General features: G+C 36.1%; 1 protein-coding gene across 1 annotated transcript; it reads left to right on the forward strand.

Moving 5' to 3' along the window:
- The first annotated feature begins 3,077 nt into the window (after positions 1 to 3,077).
- LOC133318380 (uncharacterized) lies at positions 3,078 to 10,980 on the forward strand. Its single transcript, XM_061520365.1, has 5 exons — positions 3,078 to 4,643; positions 4,701 to 4,791; positions 9,267 to 9,646; positions 10,633 to 10,731; positions 10,840 to 10,980. Exons 1-5 carry the CDS (start codon positions 3,078 to 3,080, stop codon positions 10,978 to 10,980), a joined length of 2,277 nt encoding a protein of 758 aa, XP_061376349.1.
- The last annotated feature ends 7,277 nt before the right edge of the window (positions 10,981 to 18,257 follow it).

The raw sequence follows: 18,257 nt of genomic DNA on the forward strand, positions 1-18,257 counted from the left end.
CATATAATTTTTTTTTTAAATTAAATATTTCTAATTTGACCAATCCATTAATCGAAACTTCCTTAAATGGCCTATCACCTCAAAGGAGCTAACTCGCTTACTCCAATCTGTCACCATGCAATAAAAAATATCATCCTAAGAGGGTTGTGTTTCCCCTCATATTCTCTGTCATCATTATTATCAGAGGTAGGATATTCGTACTACTAAATTTTTTTACTACCACTTTACTATTACTCTAATCATCATTGGATTCAAAAGTTATTTTTCTTTTCTCTCTCTTCATTCAACTTTTCTTCTAATCCAATGGAGATTAGAGTGGTAGTAAAAAAATTTGGTAGTATGAATATCGTATCTCTTATTATTATTATTTTAAATATTTTCATGCAACATAAAAAAAATAAGAGAAATTCACTAAAGAGAAGAAAAATAAAGAAATAAATGGATCTTGCTCATTTTTTTATGTATTACATTAAACAAATAATCTCATATATCATGAGAAATATATTATTATTTTTTTGTTTAAGAAGATTTTCTCTTTTACTTGTTCAATCAACACAGTTAAGTTTTAGAAATGGGCTTTCGGAATTTGAAGCTTTCTCCACATAAAAAGGGCGCTAGCCCAACCCAATAGGTTTATTTTAATCTGTCCTTATAATTACAGAAAAAACCATCCTTGTTTCAATTGCCCAATTCTATTCTTGTTCGTATTTAATATCTAGCGGTGGAATTTAATTATTTGTCAACCTATGTCCAAATAAAACATAAACCCTTTCTAGCTGTTTCTACAATTTTTGCTGTTGAATGTTGTTAAACAAGTACGATGATTATGTAAAAGCTATGGTTCGATGACATCCAAATTGATTTGAAAGAAGTTCTTCGACAATTGCTCTAGAACTAGAAGGACTATGTTCTTTCTCATTCATTTATTCGAAGCCATTCATCTTTTTTTCTTATGCAACTATTTATCTCTTGGATCATTTTTCCAATATTAAAGAAGATTTTGCCTTTCATCTATAATATTTTTCTGTATTGATTTAAAATTTAATTATTTTTAATATTCAAGATGCACATGAAAATATGTGCATTCAAATTGCATATGGATAAGGTGCACGACTTGTGTAAAAGTGAGTGCTCATCTAACACGTGGCGCTTTACAAGTCACACATTCACAACATACCTCCCATGTGCAACTTATAGGACGTGCCACATGCTAGGCATGTATTCACTTTTGGACAAGTTATGCAGCTCTCATGTGCCACTTATATATATATACACACCCTCATATCTGTTTTAGTGCATTAAATTGATGAGAAAAAAATATTTTCTTTTCATGTCATTATGGTCAAAAGGCAGGAAAAATTCATCGTGATATTTTTTAAACTTTACAACTTTTCATATTATAAACTTTGGACAACCCATAATTTTTTTATATTCAAAATAAAGTTATTATTTATTAATATTAAATATAAAGTCATTTTATTCAATAAGTTAAGGAAAAAAATAATCAAAATGTTAGTCGCTTAAACAGTAGAACATTTCAAGAGAAATGAACTTCTTACCATCTCTCTTCCACCCCAACACTCACTTGAATTATAACACATGGAGTATATAAAAAAAAATCATTAAATTATAACACATGGATACAATTAATTGCACTATAGCACATGTTGCCAACAAGTTAATAATGCCCACATGTTGTAAGTTAAATGGTGTATATCAAATTATTGCATGGCTATTTTTTTTTTTCTAATATGTTTCACAAGATAAAAGCAAGGATTTTAATTAGAATAAAAAAATAAAGTTAACACTTTTAAATTTTTTTTATTAAACAATATCAACAATGAAACTCCCGCCAAAACGAATTGGCGCCATTTCTATTCATAATTAATATATAATAAAATCCACAACTAGGTTTTGATGTTTCCCTCTTTCTTTCTCACTCTTTTGCAAGCTCGCCCTAAATCAGGCTTCTCTTTAGTATTCACTCTTCTATTTTCCAAAAAACGCAGCGTTTAATCAAATATCCGGTGAGTGTTCATGTAAACGATTTCTGTTTGCAAAACCATCTTCTTCTCTGATAGATCTGAAAAATCCGAATCTGCTTTTTATTTTTTTACCCATTTCTTCAAAATTTGTTTCAATGTGATTTTTTTAAGCCCTAAAATTGTTTACTCATAGGTTCTTTCCCCATCCTGTTTTAACCTTCTGAGTTATTCTAAACTTCTAGATATTTTGAAGGTACATTTGTTTCTGGGTCCGAGAAGTTCATACCCATTTTTTATTTATTTAATTTTTTTTTAGGGCGGTGGGTTTTTTTGGGTGTTGATATTTGAAGAATGAATTAAAAGCTTTTTTGTTTTTGTTTTTTTGTTTGTTCCTGTTGTGAAAGCTCAATGTCGAGAGAGGAAGTTTAAGCTAGCTACGAATCCGTTCGATTTTTAAGGTTAATCAAGTCGTTGGTAATCTGTGGTCTTGGCTTACAACCCATGATGCCCTTAATGGTCCTTTCTTAATATTTGTCTGAATTCGATGGTACTATAATTTTGGTGTTATACCTAAATGTTTGTTGTTGCTTTGTTATTGAGATTTGGTTGTTCTGTCTGCCCTCACTCACATTTGAGGTTGTTTCCGTTTGCATTTGCCTAGTTTTTTTTTGCTTGCTCTGTGATTACTCGGGTTCTGCCTCTGTATTTGTTCACTGCAATTTAGTTTATGTCTTGCGCAGTTGTAGAATCTTGTTTTGGTCGCAGCATTCTTTTTAATCACATTGGTTTTTATGTTGGAATTGATGTAGATTGCACAAGTGCTTTGGACATTTACAGGATAGGATGAAGAAAATGTTGATTTCTTGAAACGTGTGCTTCAGGTATTTGTATTTACCAGTTTATTGGAATTATATGAATTTTGTAGCCTGTGTAAGTCTGAGAAGTTAATGGGTTGCCTTAGATTCTTCTTCTAATCATGTTCTTTTGTTGTTTTTTACTGTTTTCAGTGTTTTGAAATTCTTGATAGATTTTGTGGTGAACATTGGAGGAATATAGTGCAAAGATTGTGATTTGTGAGAGCAGAGCATCTAAATGGAGCTACGAAATTGTGGTCATCATTTCATTCAGGCTATTCAAGGTGGTTTGGTTACAAAAGTCCTTAATGTTACTTGCGGACAACCAACACTTAAATTTAAAGATGTCACAGAATTACATGGCGGCTTGTTGTCTGATAATGGTGATGTAAAGGCCAAAAGATCATGCATTGGTTTAATTGGGAAAAAAATAGTGAAAACCGAACCTGATGCTTCAGTATCCAATCCCAATGATGGTGATGATCGGAGAATCGATGACTTGGATGATAATGGTTTTGATAAATTTACACTGATGCAAATTAAAGAACTTTGCAAAACAAGGAAGAGAAAATGCTCACAAGGTCTCGCCGTCTATTCTAGAAGAAACATAAAAATTGAAGCTTCGTCATCTCTGGAAGACTACAGGGAGAAGCAAATGGCAGCAGATGATTTTGATTTGACAGAGACTATCAGTAGCTGGATATCTAAAGTGCCAAAGAATATGAAGGCCAAGAAGAAAAAGTGCAAAAAAGATCCAATTTCTACTTATACCCAAGAGATTATGTCAGTTGTCAAATCTGAAAATATCCAAGACAGCCAAGAGTTCCAACCCTCTAGTGGAGATTCAGCAGCTCTTGTTGAAGAGAAATTTGAGGATCCTAAAACTGATTGTTTGGACGGGCCAGATGACAATTCTGGTAATGATTGCAAAGAAAAGGCAGACATACCCCATGAAAGGAATATGGAGAATGAATTAAATTGTGAGGGGGAAAAGCTCGACAATTATGGTAATGATGGAAAAGAAGAGGCAGATATAACCCATGAATGGAATATGGAGAATGAATTGGATTGTGAGGGGAAAAAGCATGACGATTCTGGTAATGATGGCAAAGAAGAGGCAGATATAACCCATGAATGGAATATGGAGAATGAATTGAATTGTGAGGGGAAAAAGCATGACAATTCTGGTAATGATGGCAAAGAAGAAGCAGATATAACCCATGAATGGAATATGAAGAATGAATTAAATTGTGAGGGGGAAAAGCTTGTCGAAAGTAATTCACAATTAAGCAGTGACCAGTCTCCAAACCTTCCTTCAATAGAATTTGAAAGTGAAGAATGTATCATCCATCAAGATCTCGGTTTTGTCTCCCCACAAGTAATCTCTGCGGATGAAAATCATAACTCCGATATTCATGACAATCAACCTGATGGTGACACTGACGCACCAGTCTTACTACTTAATGTGGATGCTAGTAAAGGCCTTGACTGCAGCATAGGTCTAGCATTTAGAGATGATGAAGCTTTCCTCAGTGACTGCAGTAAAGATGAATTTACAGAAGGTGCTGAGGTTCAATCAAAACCCAGCTCTATTATTGAACATGGCCTCAATCCTGATGGATGTTCAGTTGGTCGATCAGATGATTCACCTGAATTTGAGGAGAAGCAATCATTTGCTTCCGTATATGATGATGAAAAGAGACATGTCAATGAATCTTCTGATGAATTTACTTCATGGGATGAACATACAAGTACTTCAAAGCTGCATCATCCTGAAAGGCTATTATCAACCAGAAAGGTTCAAGTAATCATCACAAATTTTCTATTTGACTTAGTTAATGTAATTGCTTCTTCTCATTAGTTGGTTTCTCTTCAGGCCATTTCGCCATCTTCTCAGGAAAGGCTCTGTAAAGCCACGGAGGTCATTGATTTAAATCACAAAAACAATTTGAGTAAGTGCCTTATATGCTGTGATGTAAAATCGTAAGTTGCAACTACATGTTTAAATCCCCTTCCCCTTTGTAACTGTTAGAATATTAGATATGATATGATTAGATATGATTAGATATGATTGAATTCTGTCTTATCCGTAAATAGTCTGACTGTATTAGGATTAGGTTTGGGTAGGTTTGGGCCTTACACTTAAGCCCATTAGGGTCTCTATATATTGTAACTCCCTGACACAGATCAATACATAACGTATTCTTTTACATTTAACTTGGTATCAGAGCTCTTTCGTTCTAGGAACCCTCGCTTCCGCTCAGAAACCTTGTTTTTTGCTTTAAAAACCTAAGCCCACTGCTTAGGAGTCCTCTTTCTTGCCGTGCGTCCTTCCGGCAAGCCTTCTAGGGCTGTAAACAGCCTCTGAGTGATTTTTCCAAACGCATCAGCACCTCCGACGGCCACCGGAACCACCGCCCGCCGTCAGAATCACTGTTCAGGCAACCGGAGACTTTTTCCGGAGACTTTTTCGACCAAACTTCACGCGATCAAGACCCTCTCTTCCCGGCGACCAGGTCTGTGGTGGTCCGGTCAGCAACGCATCTCCCACGCGCCGTCACGCGCCACTGTCTTCACTGCGCGTGGGCTTCACGCGCCACCTTTTGCCGGCGCGTGAGCACTATTCCGGCGGCTTTTTCCGGCCGGTCTTGGACAGAGAAGCTCGCCTTCTCCTCCCCTTTCTGGATCTGTGATTGTTTCTCTGTGGGTACCTTAGACGCGTGGTTCTTCTTGATTGGATATCGTTTGCCTTCGTTTACGGCTTTTATATTTTATCTTTAAATGGCAGCAACATCTCCTGATCTCTCGGAGGTTAACTCTCCTTCTATTGTTGCAAATATAGCTCAGTCAGACAATGCATCATTTGGTTCAGGTTCGGACTATGCTGCACTCCAAACCCCTCTCAGGAAGGCTTCTCCTCAGGCTCAGCCTTATACTGGTAATCCCGTTGCTTGTGTTTCTCATTCTACATCACTTGGCACTTGGATATTTGACTCCGGTGCTACCGATCATCTCTGTGGTAATAAGGAACTCTTTACATCTCTTACTTATTCTGATCATTTACCGTCTTTTACCCTTGCGGATGGAACCAAAGCCCCAGTTCGTGGGATTGGACAAGCTCGTCCGACCTCTACCTTGGCCCTGACATCTGTCTATTACATTCCTGGCATCCCTTATAACTTAATTTCTATTAGTAAGTTGATCCACTCCCTCACTTGCACCATTACTTTCTCTAACCATTCTGTTTCTGTGCAGGATCCGGGTACGGGGAAAATGATTGGAGTGGGTCGTGAGTCACGGGGGCTTTATTATCTGGATGTGCCTCGTCCTTCAGTAGCATGCTCTCTCACAGAATCTCCACAACTTATCCACAGTCAGTCGCCTTGGTCATCCAAGTCTTTCAAAGTTGCAGAAAATGGTTCCTCTTTTGTCCGGTCTTCAGTCTTTAGATTGTGTGTCATGTCAACAAGGGAAGCATACACGCTCCTCTTTTGCCAGTCGAGTCAATAAACGAGCTGATGCCCCTTTCTCTCTTGTTCATTCAGATATCTGGGGTCCAAGTCGTACCTTGTCTGTCTTAGGTTTTCGGTATTTCGTTACCTTTATTGATGATTTTTCCCGTTGCACTTGGACCTATTTAATGAAAAATCGTTCTGAGTTATTTTCCATTTATAAAAAGTTTTCTACTGAGATCCAGACTCAATTTGGTGTTTCTATTCGTATTCTACGTAGTGATAATGCTAAGGAATATGTTTCTATTGATTTTTCTAATTTCTTGGCCACACAAGGTACTTTACATCAAACTACTTGTCCTCACACTCCACAACAAAATGGGGTGGCTGAACGTAAAAACAGACATCTCATTGAAACTGCCTGTACCCTTCTTATTCATATGCAGGTTCCCCTTCACTTCTGGGCAGATGCTGTACTCATCTCTTGTTTTCTCATCAATCGCATGCCTTCATCTGTGCTCCACAATAACATTCCTCATAATCTATTGCTTCCAGATGTTCCTCTTTATCCTCTAACTCCACATGTCTTTGGTTGTACTTGTTTTGTTCATGATCTCACTCCTGGTAAGGATAAGTTAACATCCAAAGCCTTTCAGTGTATCTTTCTTGGTTATTCTCGTCTTCAAAAGGGTTATCGTTGTTATTCTCCCGACCTTAAGCGTTACTTAGTTTCCGCTGATGTCACTTTTCTTGATCAACAACCCTTTAATTCTATCCCATCTCAGATGTCACAGGTTGATCATGTACTACCTGTCCCTTTTCTTGACTTGTCTTTGCCAGCTGCAGGTGCTTCTATTCCAGATGAGCAACCTATTGCTTCTATACCTGAGGACCGTCCACTTCTCACCTATCAGCGTCGCAAAACTGTGCCTCCAGTCGACTCGACTCTTGCTGACTCATCGCCCACTGCTGTTGCTTCTTCCCCTCCGGATCCTTCATCAGAGACTCTTCCCATTGCTCAAAGAAAAGGTACACGTACTACTCGTAACCCTTATCCTCTTTATACCTTTTTGAGTTATGACCGTCTTTCTTCACCTCATTTCACCTTTGTTTCTAGTCTTTCTTCTATTTCTATTCCTAAGACCACAGGTGAAGCACTTTCCCATCCAGGGTGGCGCCAAGCAATGCTTGATGAGATGACTGCACTTCATTCCAATGGCACTTGGGACCTTGTTTCTGCTCCTCCAGAGAAGTCTATAGTTGGTTGTCGCTGGGTTTTTACTGTGAAAGTTGGACCTGATGGCCATATTGATCGTCTCAAGGCACGTTTAGTTGCCAAGGGTTTTACTCAAATCTTTGGCCTTGATTATAGCGATACATTTTCTCCGGTCGCTAAGATGGCGTCAGTCCGCCTCTTTCTTGCCCTTGCTGCTGTTCGTCACTGGCCACTCCTTCAACTTGACATCAAAAATGCCTTTCTTCATGGTGATTTACAAGAAGAAGTTTACATGGAGCAACCACCTGGTTTTGTTGCTCAGGGGGAGTCTGGAAAGGTGTGTCGTCTTCGGAAATCCTTATATGGTCTCAAGCAGTCTCCTCGAGCATGGTTCAGTCGCTTCAGTTCTGCTGTTCAGGCGTTTGGCTTAATCCGCAGTAAAGTTGACCATTCTGTGTTTTATAGGATTACATCTCCTGATAAGTGTATCTATTTGTTAGTCTATGTTGACGACATCATTCTCACCGGAAGTGATCAAGACGGAATTCGTCAGTTAAAACAGCATTTGTTTAGTACATTTCAAACAAAGGACCTTGGGAAGCTGCGTTACTTCTTGGGAATTGAGGTGGCGCAATCCAGACAGGGCATTTCTATCTGTCAAAGGAAATATGCCTTGGATATCCTAGAAGAAACTGGTATGTTGGGGAGTAAACCAGTTGATACACCTATGGATCCTAATGTCAAGTTATTACCCGGACAGGGGGAGCCGTTATCTGATCCTGGACGTTATCGGAGGCTAATTGGGAAGCTCAACTATCTTACTGTGACTAGGCCAGATATTTCTTTCGCTGTTAGTACGGCTAGTCAGTTTCTTGATTCCCCTTGTGATTCACATTGGGATGCTGCTGTGAGGATCCTCCGATACATCAAAGGAGCACCAGGAAAAGGTTTGTTGTATTCAGATCAGGGAAATACAGAAATTTGTGGTTATTCAGATGCTGATTGGGCAGGATCACCCTCGGACAGGCGCTCTACTTCTGGCTATTGTGTCTTTTTTGGAGGAAACTTAATTTCGTGGAAGAGCAAGAAACAACCTGTTGTTGCTCGATCTAGTGCAGAAGCTGAGTATCGTGCAATGGCAAATGCTACCTGTGAGTTAGTCTGGTTAAAGCAGTTGATTCAGGAGCTTCATCTTTGTGAACAGAAACAACCCATGACACTCATCTGTGATAATCAAGCTGCGCTACATATATCCTCTAATCCTGTCTTTCATGAGAGGACCAAACATATAGAGATTGATTGTCACTTCATTCGAGAAAAGATTCAGTCAGGAGAAATCAAGACTGCTTTCGTCAACTCCTCTGATCAACTAGCGGATGTTTTCACTAAAGCTCTTAGAGGTCCTCGGGTTGAATACATTTGTAACAAGCTTGGTGCTCATAATATATACGCACCAGCTTGAGGGGGAGTGTTAGAATATTAGATATGATATGATTAGATATGATTAGATATGATTGGATTCTGTCTTATCCGTAAATAGTCTGACTGTATTCTGACTGTATTAGGATTAGGTTTGGGTAGGTTTGGGCCTTACACTTAAGCCTATTAGGGTCTCTATATATTGTAACTCCCTGACACAGATCAATGCATAACGTATTCTTTTACATTTAACTGTAACTATAAACTCAACAATCATGGAAATAAATACGAATTCTGAGAAATTAGAGATTATGTCTTATATTGGGTTAAATGATTGCAGAGTGCAGGGGAAAACTATACCTTACTGAGCAGACTGATAAGAAGAATGTTGCTGCTGAAGGACTTGATGATATCATGAGAGCTGGATTTACTAATAACCCTAACAAAACTAGTGTTACTCTTAAGACTTATAAAAGAGGTCCCCATCCAAAATGCATATTCAAGATTCCTCATTCTTCTCACCCAGCAACCCACATTGGGTGCAGCTCTTTACAGAGTTGTTCAAAGAGTGCAATTGCATTTTCAAAGCAGCAGATGCGTGATGCGGAATGCCTTGCTGTGAAACTAACAAAGGAATTGAATTCAATGAAGGACATTATGGATGACATGTTACGATCTGAATTCTGTCTAAATACGTCTTTGAGATATAAAGTAAATGAGGTATGATAGCCACAAAACTGTTCTTATGGATTTTACTTTCTTCTGTATAAATGGTGATAATTTGACTGAAGCCTGTTACTTTCAGCTCACATGAAAGTAATTTAAGTGCTGAAGATAGAAGGCAAACTTACTTCATAAGCCGTTGTGTAGATGTAATGCAAGTGATTGTTTAGATATGAGTTTCTTTTCTAATCTAAACTCTTTCTGCTTTCTTCTAGTGCGATTGGTGAACCATTCTGTTGTCTCGAATGGGTAGATCAGACTTCTACTTCCAAATGTTTTGTTTGGTAGTGTACATTATACCAGTATTTTTGGAAGTGTTTTATATCTGCATTAAAAATGTTTTAACGTTTTTAGTTAGTTTTCTTTGTTTTCCATGTGAGAGAAAGATATCATTTTCTCTCTGTCCTACCTTTCTTGTGGTGGAGCTAGTTACAGTACCAGTTTGCAGGTATATTTAGCCATGGCGTTAAGCTGGTGCTAAGGAGATTATAATTAAGAGGTGGTGATGAGAGTCAAAGCCTCGCTCAGGTTGTTTGGGACTATAGTGGGACTGGATTTGAGTCGAGGACTTGGGTTCAATTCATTTCATAGTAACAACTTCTTGTGATATATCAAACAAGAAGTGATGTAGTAATGAGGTAACTGGCAATTCAAAGTTTTAAATGACATAAGCTAAATCTAATGAGGCAGAGCTTATTTAGACTCATCCTATAATTCAGGCTCTCTCAATGCTCATTTTCTATTAAAAATATAGTCTTTTCCTCATTAAAGGTTTTCAATTTAATGCCTTCCCTTAATGTTTTTGCTCAAAATTTGCTCATTCTGTCACTAGTAAAGCAGGATATGCTGGCTGTAGCTTTTTTTCTTCCTATTTAAAACTGCAAACTCTTACAAATTTCTTGAAGTTTCAGATTTTCAAGTGTTTAGAGGCATACATTAAAATTGATGTATTTGATTTCTTGTTAATAATTATTTATTTTCAGGCAAGAATGGCTGTTAAGAATGCCACAAATGCTGAAGAAGGTGCAAAACGATGCCTGACATTCATGAAAAGGGATTGCAGTCGGTTCTGTAAGATAATGGTTTGTTTCTTAACACACTCTTGAAGCTCTTAAATTTGTAACTGCTCAGTGATGGACTTCTGTTTCTTATTTCATGTTTGATTAATTACTGATCTTGATCAACTACAGAAATTAGCTGATGATGGTGCTCCTGCTTCTCAAGATGTAGTACGTAAAGAGAGGAAAAAGATAGCCTTTGCTGATGAAGCTGGTGGAAGTTTGTGCCAGGTTAGGTTTTATGAGGATGATGAGGTATCAGAATCCAAGTGAAAGGGAATGCTGCTTTAATAACAAGCCATTTTCTGTATTTTAACTTCTCATTTTTCAGTGCACTATGGTCATTATTTTGATGTAGAAATGCCATGTACTTACAGGGGGATGGGGATTTTATCGGTTCCCTTGTATGTAGAAATTAAGTGAATTGATATTCTGTGTAACAAGCAGAGTTAAATCAAATTATCAACACCAGTACTTCAGTTGGCTTAGGGGAGTTAAATAGGTGAGGTGAAAATATGTATTTGATCATTTTCAGTATCATCTTTGAAAGGAGTTTAAAGTCTTAATACTCGATCCGTCCCGAATAAGATTGTTTCCCGCGAAAGATATTTGTGGTTTATTCAAAAAAAAAAAAAAAAATCAAATTATCAACGAGGGAATTATTCATGCTATTATTTCAAGAAGCTTTAGTCATTAGTTCTTATGTCCTCGAAAGTGAATTTATCACTTTGGCTCCTAAGTATAAGAATCTATGCATTCTTAAATCTTAATAGCTTTTAAAAAATAAACATACTTTTTTTGCGTATGATAAAAACTAAGTAATTTTAAAATAATATTAATTTATATTTTAGTTTATCCTCTTGGCATGGTAGTCAAGAAACTTATCATTCTAAAACTTAAGCCTTAGAGATTGTCTCATCAGATAAATTTATTTTATTATTTTGTTGAACTAGGCTGTTAATTTTTTATTTACTAGCTCTTCTTCCTAACATCAATTAAGGGGTCAACATTTTCTCACTTTGAATGTATATGATACATGATCATCAATACATAAGACTGGGTTTTTTTTAAAAGATTTTTCTCTTTGCTTAATAAAAGAAAGGTCACACCCATTATCTTGTCAATAGAAAGAAATGTTTTAAGTAGAATAATATATAATGTTATCTCTTAAACAACTATACTTTTTAACATTTAAAAATATTTTTATAGAGATGAGTGCATTTCTATTTTATATATATATATATATATATATATATATATATATATATATATATATATATTAATTTTTCGCTTATAGAATGATAATGAGTAAATAACCTAACTACCAAATTAAGAGTTAGATCATGTTTAAAAAAATAATTTTAAGAAAATAATTAATTTAAAAAAGTTCAAAGATAAAAAAAAAAAGTAGTTTTCAAAAATAAATAAATTCAAATGTACATATTCCCGCCAACTACTAAAGCATGCACATTAATGCTTTATTAAGCTTATTAACATCCTCAATCCTATGTCATTCGACCTATTAGCGCGTAATATCATCATAGCGTTGAGAATCCTTGATTCATATTTGCATCTTCTCTATATTTAAGTTAAAAGCTACTTTTAAGTTAGAGCTTAAAAGTAGAGTTGACAAAATGGGCAACCCGGCTCGACCCGACTTAACCCGTTTTGAACTCGAAAAACAGAGTCGGGTTAGGGTTAGCCCGAAAAAAAAAAACGAGCCAAAAAATTCAACTCGACCCGAGCCGAGTTAGGATTGACTTGCGAGTTGGCTCAAAAATTAGCTCATGAACTGGCTCGTAAGGATTGGCCCGAGAAATAACTAACGGGCCAGCTCATGGGCTGGCTCGCGGGTTGGCAAAGCAAAACAAAAGCAACAACTGAGTATTACTGCACTCACCGTAGACAAGCACAAGCAGAGATTATCATCAACACAAAAAAGAAATAACAGCATCACCACTCGCCCAATATACAATAAAATAAAATCAAGTGGGGAAGCAATTTCAAACAGGTTATTATGGTTCAACACGAATTCTCTGCAAGATTCTTGATGGGTAGGCCAAATATTAAAGCTTGACCTCAAACCCAGAAAGTGTATTCATCTGCTCCTTCAAGCCCTTCCTCTTGCGAATGTCAGTAACAAGTTGTGCATCCTGTGATCTAGACTATTTCCTTGACTTCTTGATGAGGCGCTCCTTTACAAAAATATTGGAGCTAAGAAGAATGCTATGATATTTGATCCTCTCAGGAAATTCTTTGTTTTGGTGGGGAAGGGGCATTGTCATTTGCCACAACCACGTCATCTGCAATAAAAGGCAAATAAGATGGGGACTATGGGTGGCCGATGGTAGTTGGTAGGCGGTGGAGGGTGGTGTGTTGTTTCACTGTGGAGATGAAAGATTGAGAGGAAGAAGAGGGTTGGGTTGGGACGATGGATTTTAGATTGGGTTGGGATGGGATGGTGGATTTTAGATTTTGTTTTTTTAAAGGTCCAACCCGCGAGCTGGCCAGTGTGGCTTGGGGGCTGGCTCGTTCTGACCCGTAACTCGTTGGGTCGGGCTGAACCAGGTTGGTGGCTCATTTTGACCAACCCAACCCAACTTATTTATTGCGGGTTTCGAGCTGGTCCGACGGGCCAGCTCGTTTTTGCCAACCCTACTTAAAAGTATAAAAAGGCTAAAAATTATTTAGTGATTACATAAAATTTTTAGTTTAAAAGTTCATATCTCATTTCAAGAAAAATTAATAAGAGCTTAAATAAAGCTTCTCTAAAGAGGCTAAGAGTTTTTTGCTTTTGATTATTTTCTTCATTATAAAAATAAGTTTTAAATCCGACTAATCATGACGCGATGAATCAATTAGAATATTTTTAAAAAAATAATAAACAAATAAATAAGCTCTTTCTTGTAAAAACCTAACTAAAGTTAAAAAAAAAATTCAGACAGACATTAAATTTAATAAAGTTGCCTTAAGTGAATTTTTTTTTTTTTCTATCAACCTGAAGCAACCCAATCCAACTATAATCGGGTTAGTTTAAATAAGGCGCTCAGAAAGAGTTTTTGCATTTTTATTTTTATTTTTTTGAACGGATTTAACCAAACGAATTTTATTTTATTTTGTATTAACATATTCTTCTAAATAAATAATTTTGGTGATTTGGTTCATTTGGGTTTGACAAGGTTTTAAAAATTAAAATATAATATTTGAATTATTAAAGTTTAGTTTGAATTGAACAAAAATTAACCCAACTATTCAATATTAATCCGAATGAAGTTTATGGGATCATCCGAACAAACTAAACTCATTATCGTGAATATCAGTAAATAAAAAAGAAATTAATATTTCTCATATTATATGAAATAATTTTATGTAATACACATATATAAAAGTATATAAGACCCATGTGAGGCAATAAGAAGACCGAAGAAAAGAGCGAAAAAGAAAAAATATAAGCCCCGTACTTTTTTATGTGCATATAAGAAATAAAATTATCTTCTATACTAATCCCAATAAAAAATCCACCCAAATGACTTTTCCAACTTGAGCAATCACAATTTGGATCACAATATTGACAAATGGATTAGCTGTTCTAACATGTGCTTACGACTCGGCCTATTATATAGGGTATATAGAACAGGATCATGCTTAAAAAATGTCAGGCGGATCCAGGGGGAAGCCCGTGGCAGGAGGCCACCACCAATGAGCTAAGGCTACACCAATCGTAGCACGAGGATCCGACACCATGTCTCAACCAAAAACCTTAAGACATTGGTTTCATGAGTCTCTTCCACTTATATACTCTTCACTTAGCCCATTACCAACCAATGTGGGACTCATCACACTTGAATATCCCACAATCTCCCCCTCGAGTGTGAAACCCACCATTGGTATGCTCCCCCTCAACCGAGTACCCCAAGCGCAAAGTACTCGACCCGCCTTCTAGCCAATCACCAGGCTAGCTCGAGCCCAACCCGGCTCTGATACCAATGTCAGGCGGGTCCAGGGGGAAGCCAGTGGCGGGGGACTCCACCAATGAGCTAAGTGGATCAAGTACACCAAGTGAGTTCGACATCACATCTCAACCCAAAACCTTAAGACATTGGGTTCATGAGTCTCTTCCACTTATATACTCTTCACTTAGCTCATTACCAGCCAATGTGAGACTCATTACACTTGAATATCCCAACAAAAAAAGGCTATTTAGAAAATGGGTTATGTTTATCTCATTTTACATGAGATAAACAACTCTCCTACACACAAAAAGGAATTAGGTCCCACCACTCTTTTTCTCTCTCCTCTTACATGTGGGTCCCACTTATACTTTTATTTCTACACCATAAGATAGTGTTTTTCCTACAACATAAGAAAAATAAATCCCTTACAAAATAGATCATAGATTTTCTTTTACATGTCGAGCTGATAAGTCTATAAGTCGGTCTATATTATATTATTTATTTTAAACAAAATAAATAAAATATTATTTTAATATTTTGAATATCAAAATAATATTACTTTAATTATTTTTTTATTTATTGAATTCCTAATAAGCTTAAACATGATAAGAGATTTAGGGCAAAGTTTTTTTTTTTTTTTAAATATAGATCAAATCAGACTTATAATTGAGATCTACACAAAATTAACTAAGCAGATTAAACTTAAAATATTTTACACAAATCTAATTTATTTAAACTAAAACCTAACCTAATCGAACCTAAGCTATTCACAACTCTAATTATTGCTACCCAAATTAAGTTGCTTGGTGCTGTGGAGATTTGTCAAGCTTTTCTTGACGTATGGCCGAATGGGAGAATAAATGAAAAGCCCAAAACATCAAAGGTTGGACTAAAAAATAGAAATTTGGATTACTAAAAAAAAAAAAACATAGAAGTTTGTGACAGACGTCATATAATCATGCATAGTATTTTTGTTTTTTCTTTACTCTGACTATTACGTGGCACTATTTACATTTTATCACTTAATATGATAATTTTAATGAAGCTAGTTAGTAGAAGACAAAGTTAGCCTTTAAAAAAGTTTTATCGATTTAATAATTTAAAGCAATTATTTGAAATAAAAAATAATTAGTAAAAAAAAGTTAAAAGAAAAAATATACTTTTTGCCTTCTTCTTTTTTTTTTTTTTTTTTCAAACTCCTGATAATGTTTAAAGGGAGTTGTTGGAAAAATGAATAATTTTCCTGCCTAGCCATTCATATATGTTAATCTTTTCTATTTTTTATAAAGTTGTGGGGCCGCTTTTCTATTTTTACTGATTTTTTTTTTCCTTTTTATGATACATAAGAAAATATAAACCCATTTTTCGGTATTGAATTGTTTGGGTCCAAAATCTCGGTATTGAATTGTTTGGGTCCAAAATCTCGGATTCGATCCAGGAGCGCTTACCCTGTCCTAGGAACTAACAAAAAGCAATACTGACTTTACTTATTATGTACGGCTTGCAATTTTTTATATTGGACAAGAAGTTGGAACTTTTCTATTAAAAGAAAAAAAATAAAGTTAACTTAAAAAAATAAGAGATAAAAAAGTGATTAATACATACGTACATACGTCGAAGTGAGTATGGGAGGACAAAAGACTTTTCGTAAACATGATAAGTCTTTTTCTCCCAAATAAATACTTTTTAAAAAAAAAAAAAAGCCATTTACAGTTTACCTTTTCATACATAATAATAGGGGAAAGTTATATTTATAAATTTTTTGTTTACAAACTCTTATAAGCTACACTATGTCTGACTAATATACACTCTTAAGTAATGTATTATGTACGAATCTGCACCGTTAAATTAAAAATTTAAATAATTTAATTATGAGTTTAAGAAATAATCTTATAATTGACCTTGAATAAATATGGAAAGCTTAGAATAATTACCACAAAGGTTTAATAACGCTGAAAGTCGCTTTTCTGACGAAAAGTGCAGATATCGGTTCTGCTTCACAGTATAAATGCGTACCGATGAAGTATCCCGAAAAATTATAATAAGTACATGACTATTCCTAGAAAAATACCTAGGTCGAGTATATCAAGTTTCGAGTCAAAATAATGAGAACTGACGTCAGAATTGATATCGGCTACGTAAAAATGTCTACCGACAAAGTGCTACGAAAATTATAGAAAAAATATGATAAATCTTAAAAAAATGACTAGGTTAAGAATCTGAAGTTTGAAGTTAAAATGATTAGCGAAGCTATTAACGCTAATATCGACGAATTAATTTAATTAGACTATAAATATTAATTGCACAGAACCCTAGACTGATTTCCATCAGTTTTTACATGAGTGTGGCTGCTGCATTTTCTCTCCAAGCTTGTCACCTTCTTCCCTTCCTCTTGTGAGCCAAAGTGATCATCTTTTCCCAAGTGTCCTTCACCAAACCACCATAGTTGTGAGTGAGTAAGCTTAAGGAGGGGAAAAGTCACTCCATTTCTGAGTTTCAGCTACTGTTTGGGAAGGGTTGTGAGCTGAGTCCTTTGTCTTGTGTTGTATGAGCCATTTCCTTAGTTGTTGATGCACCAAGAAGCTACCTTTGGAAAGAAAACACCAATCTTGTAACTCATTTATGTGGCCTTGTGTTTGCTGCACTGTAGAGTGGTATAGAAACCATCAAGACACCTTCTTTTTGCTGTTTTGAGCTGTTGGGGGTATGTTTTTAACTTTGTTCATGAGTTTTCTTGTTAAAGATCAAGTCTTGGCATGAAAAGTGATAGGATTAAGTAGCCAACGTGAGCACTGACCTAAATGTGTCTAAAAATGCCTTCTTGGACGTGTAGAAGTGTTAAAAATGGAACCTTGGGAGGATATCTTCGCGAAATGTAAAACTGCATTCTGTCGCGAAATATCCGGATACGGGGTTTGTGATATCCGGATATGGGATTTGTGATATCCGGATATGGATATCCGGATATGCCCCCGATAAATATTCGGATATTTTGAGAAATTCGAGATGTGCACTGTTCTGTCGAAACATAAGTGTTGATTTGGTTTCTGGACCCATGATTGGTTAATGTGAACCTCTGTAATAAGTTAACTAAGTCAGAATCACTTAGATTAAAGGTTTATGGCTTTGGGAGAAGCCTAAGGGTATGAAACGAAAAAGAAAACGTTGTCGTAATATAATGAACTTCTAGATTATGTATGTTGATAAGATTTCTGGTCTAAACAGATTGTGATTGTGCTGTTTGGTGACCTTGGGCTGGTGTGGACTCTTGTTGGGATTGATAGCTTGAGAGGTAAGCTTTCGTGTCCTCGATTTTGCCCATTGTTGGTTCCACCATATCTCATGGAGGGATGATTTATATGCATGATATGTTGTTATGAAATTATGTGATGATTATTGAAATGCTATTGAGCTGTTTTATTGAGTCCAAGTGCCATATGATATGTATGTGGTGTACCACCTAGACGGTGATCCTGAGTATGTGGAGACATACAAGATGGCAACTCCGTGGGTGAGGTATAAGCGATGTTCCTTGTACTGTAGGTTGTAGACGTATGTAATCCCTACATTTTTATTCTCTGGCCAGTAGGATGCATA

Source organism: Gastrolobium bilobum, unplaced genomic scaffold (genome assembly GCF_033153095.1).
Source record: "Gastrolobium bilobum isolate Gb01-03AN ecotype WA unplaced genomic scaffold, APGP_CSIRO_Gbil_v1 utg53169, whole genome shotgun sequence".
In the NCBI taxonomy this organism is placed as follows: domain Eukaryota; kingdom Viridiplantae; phylum Streptophyta; class Magnoliopsida; order Fabales; family Fabaceae; genus Gastrolobium; species Gastrolobium bilobum.

Coding starts and splice junctions, on each gene's coding strand:
- LOC133318380 (XM_061520365.1), top strand. CDS start 3,078: ATGGAGCTACGAAATTGTGGTCATCATTTCATTCAGGCTATTCAAGGT. Junction 4,792..9,266: donor AAATCACAAAAACAATTTGA/GTAAGTGCCTTA, acceptor AAATGATTGCAG/AGTGCAGGGGAAAACTATAC. Junction 10,732..10,839: donor GTCGGTTCTGTAAGATAATG/GTTTGTTTCTTA, acceptor GATCAACTACAG/AAATTAGCTGATGATGGTGC.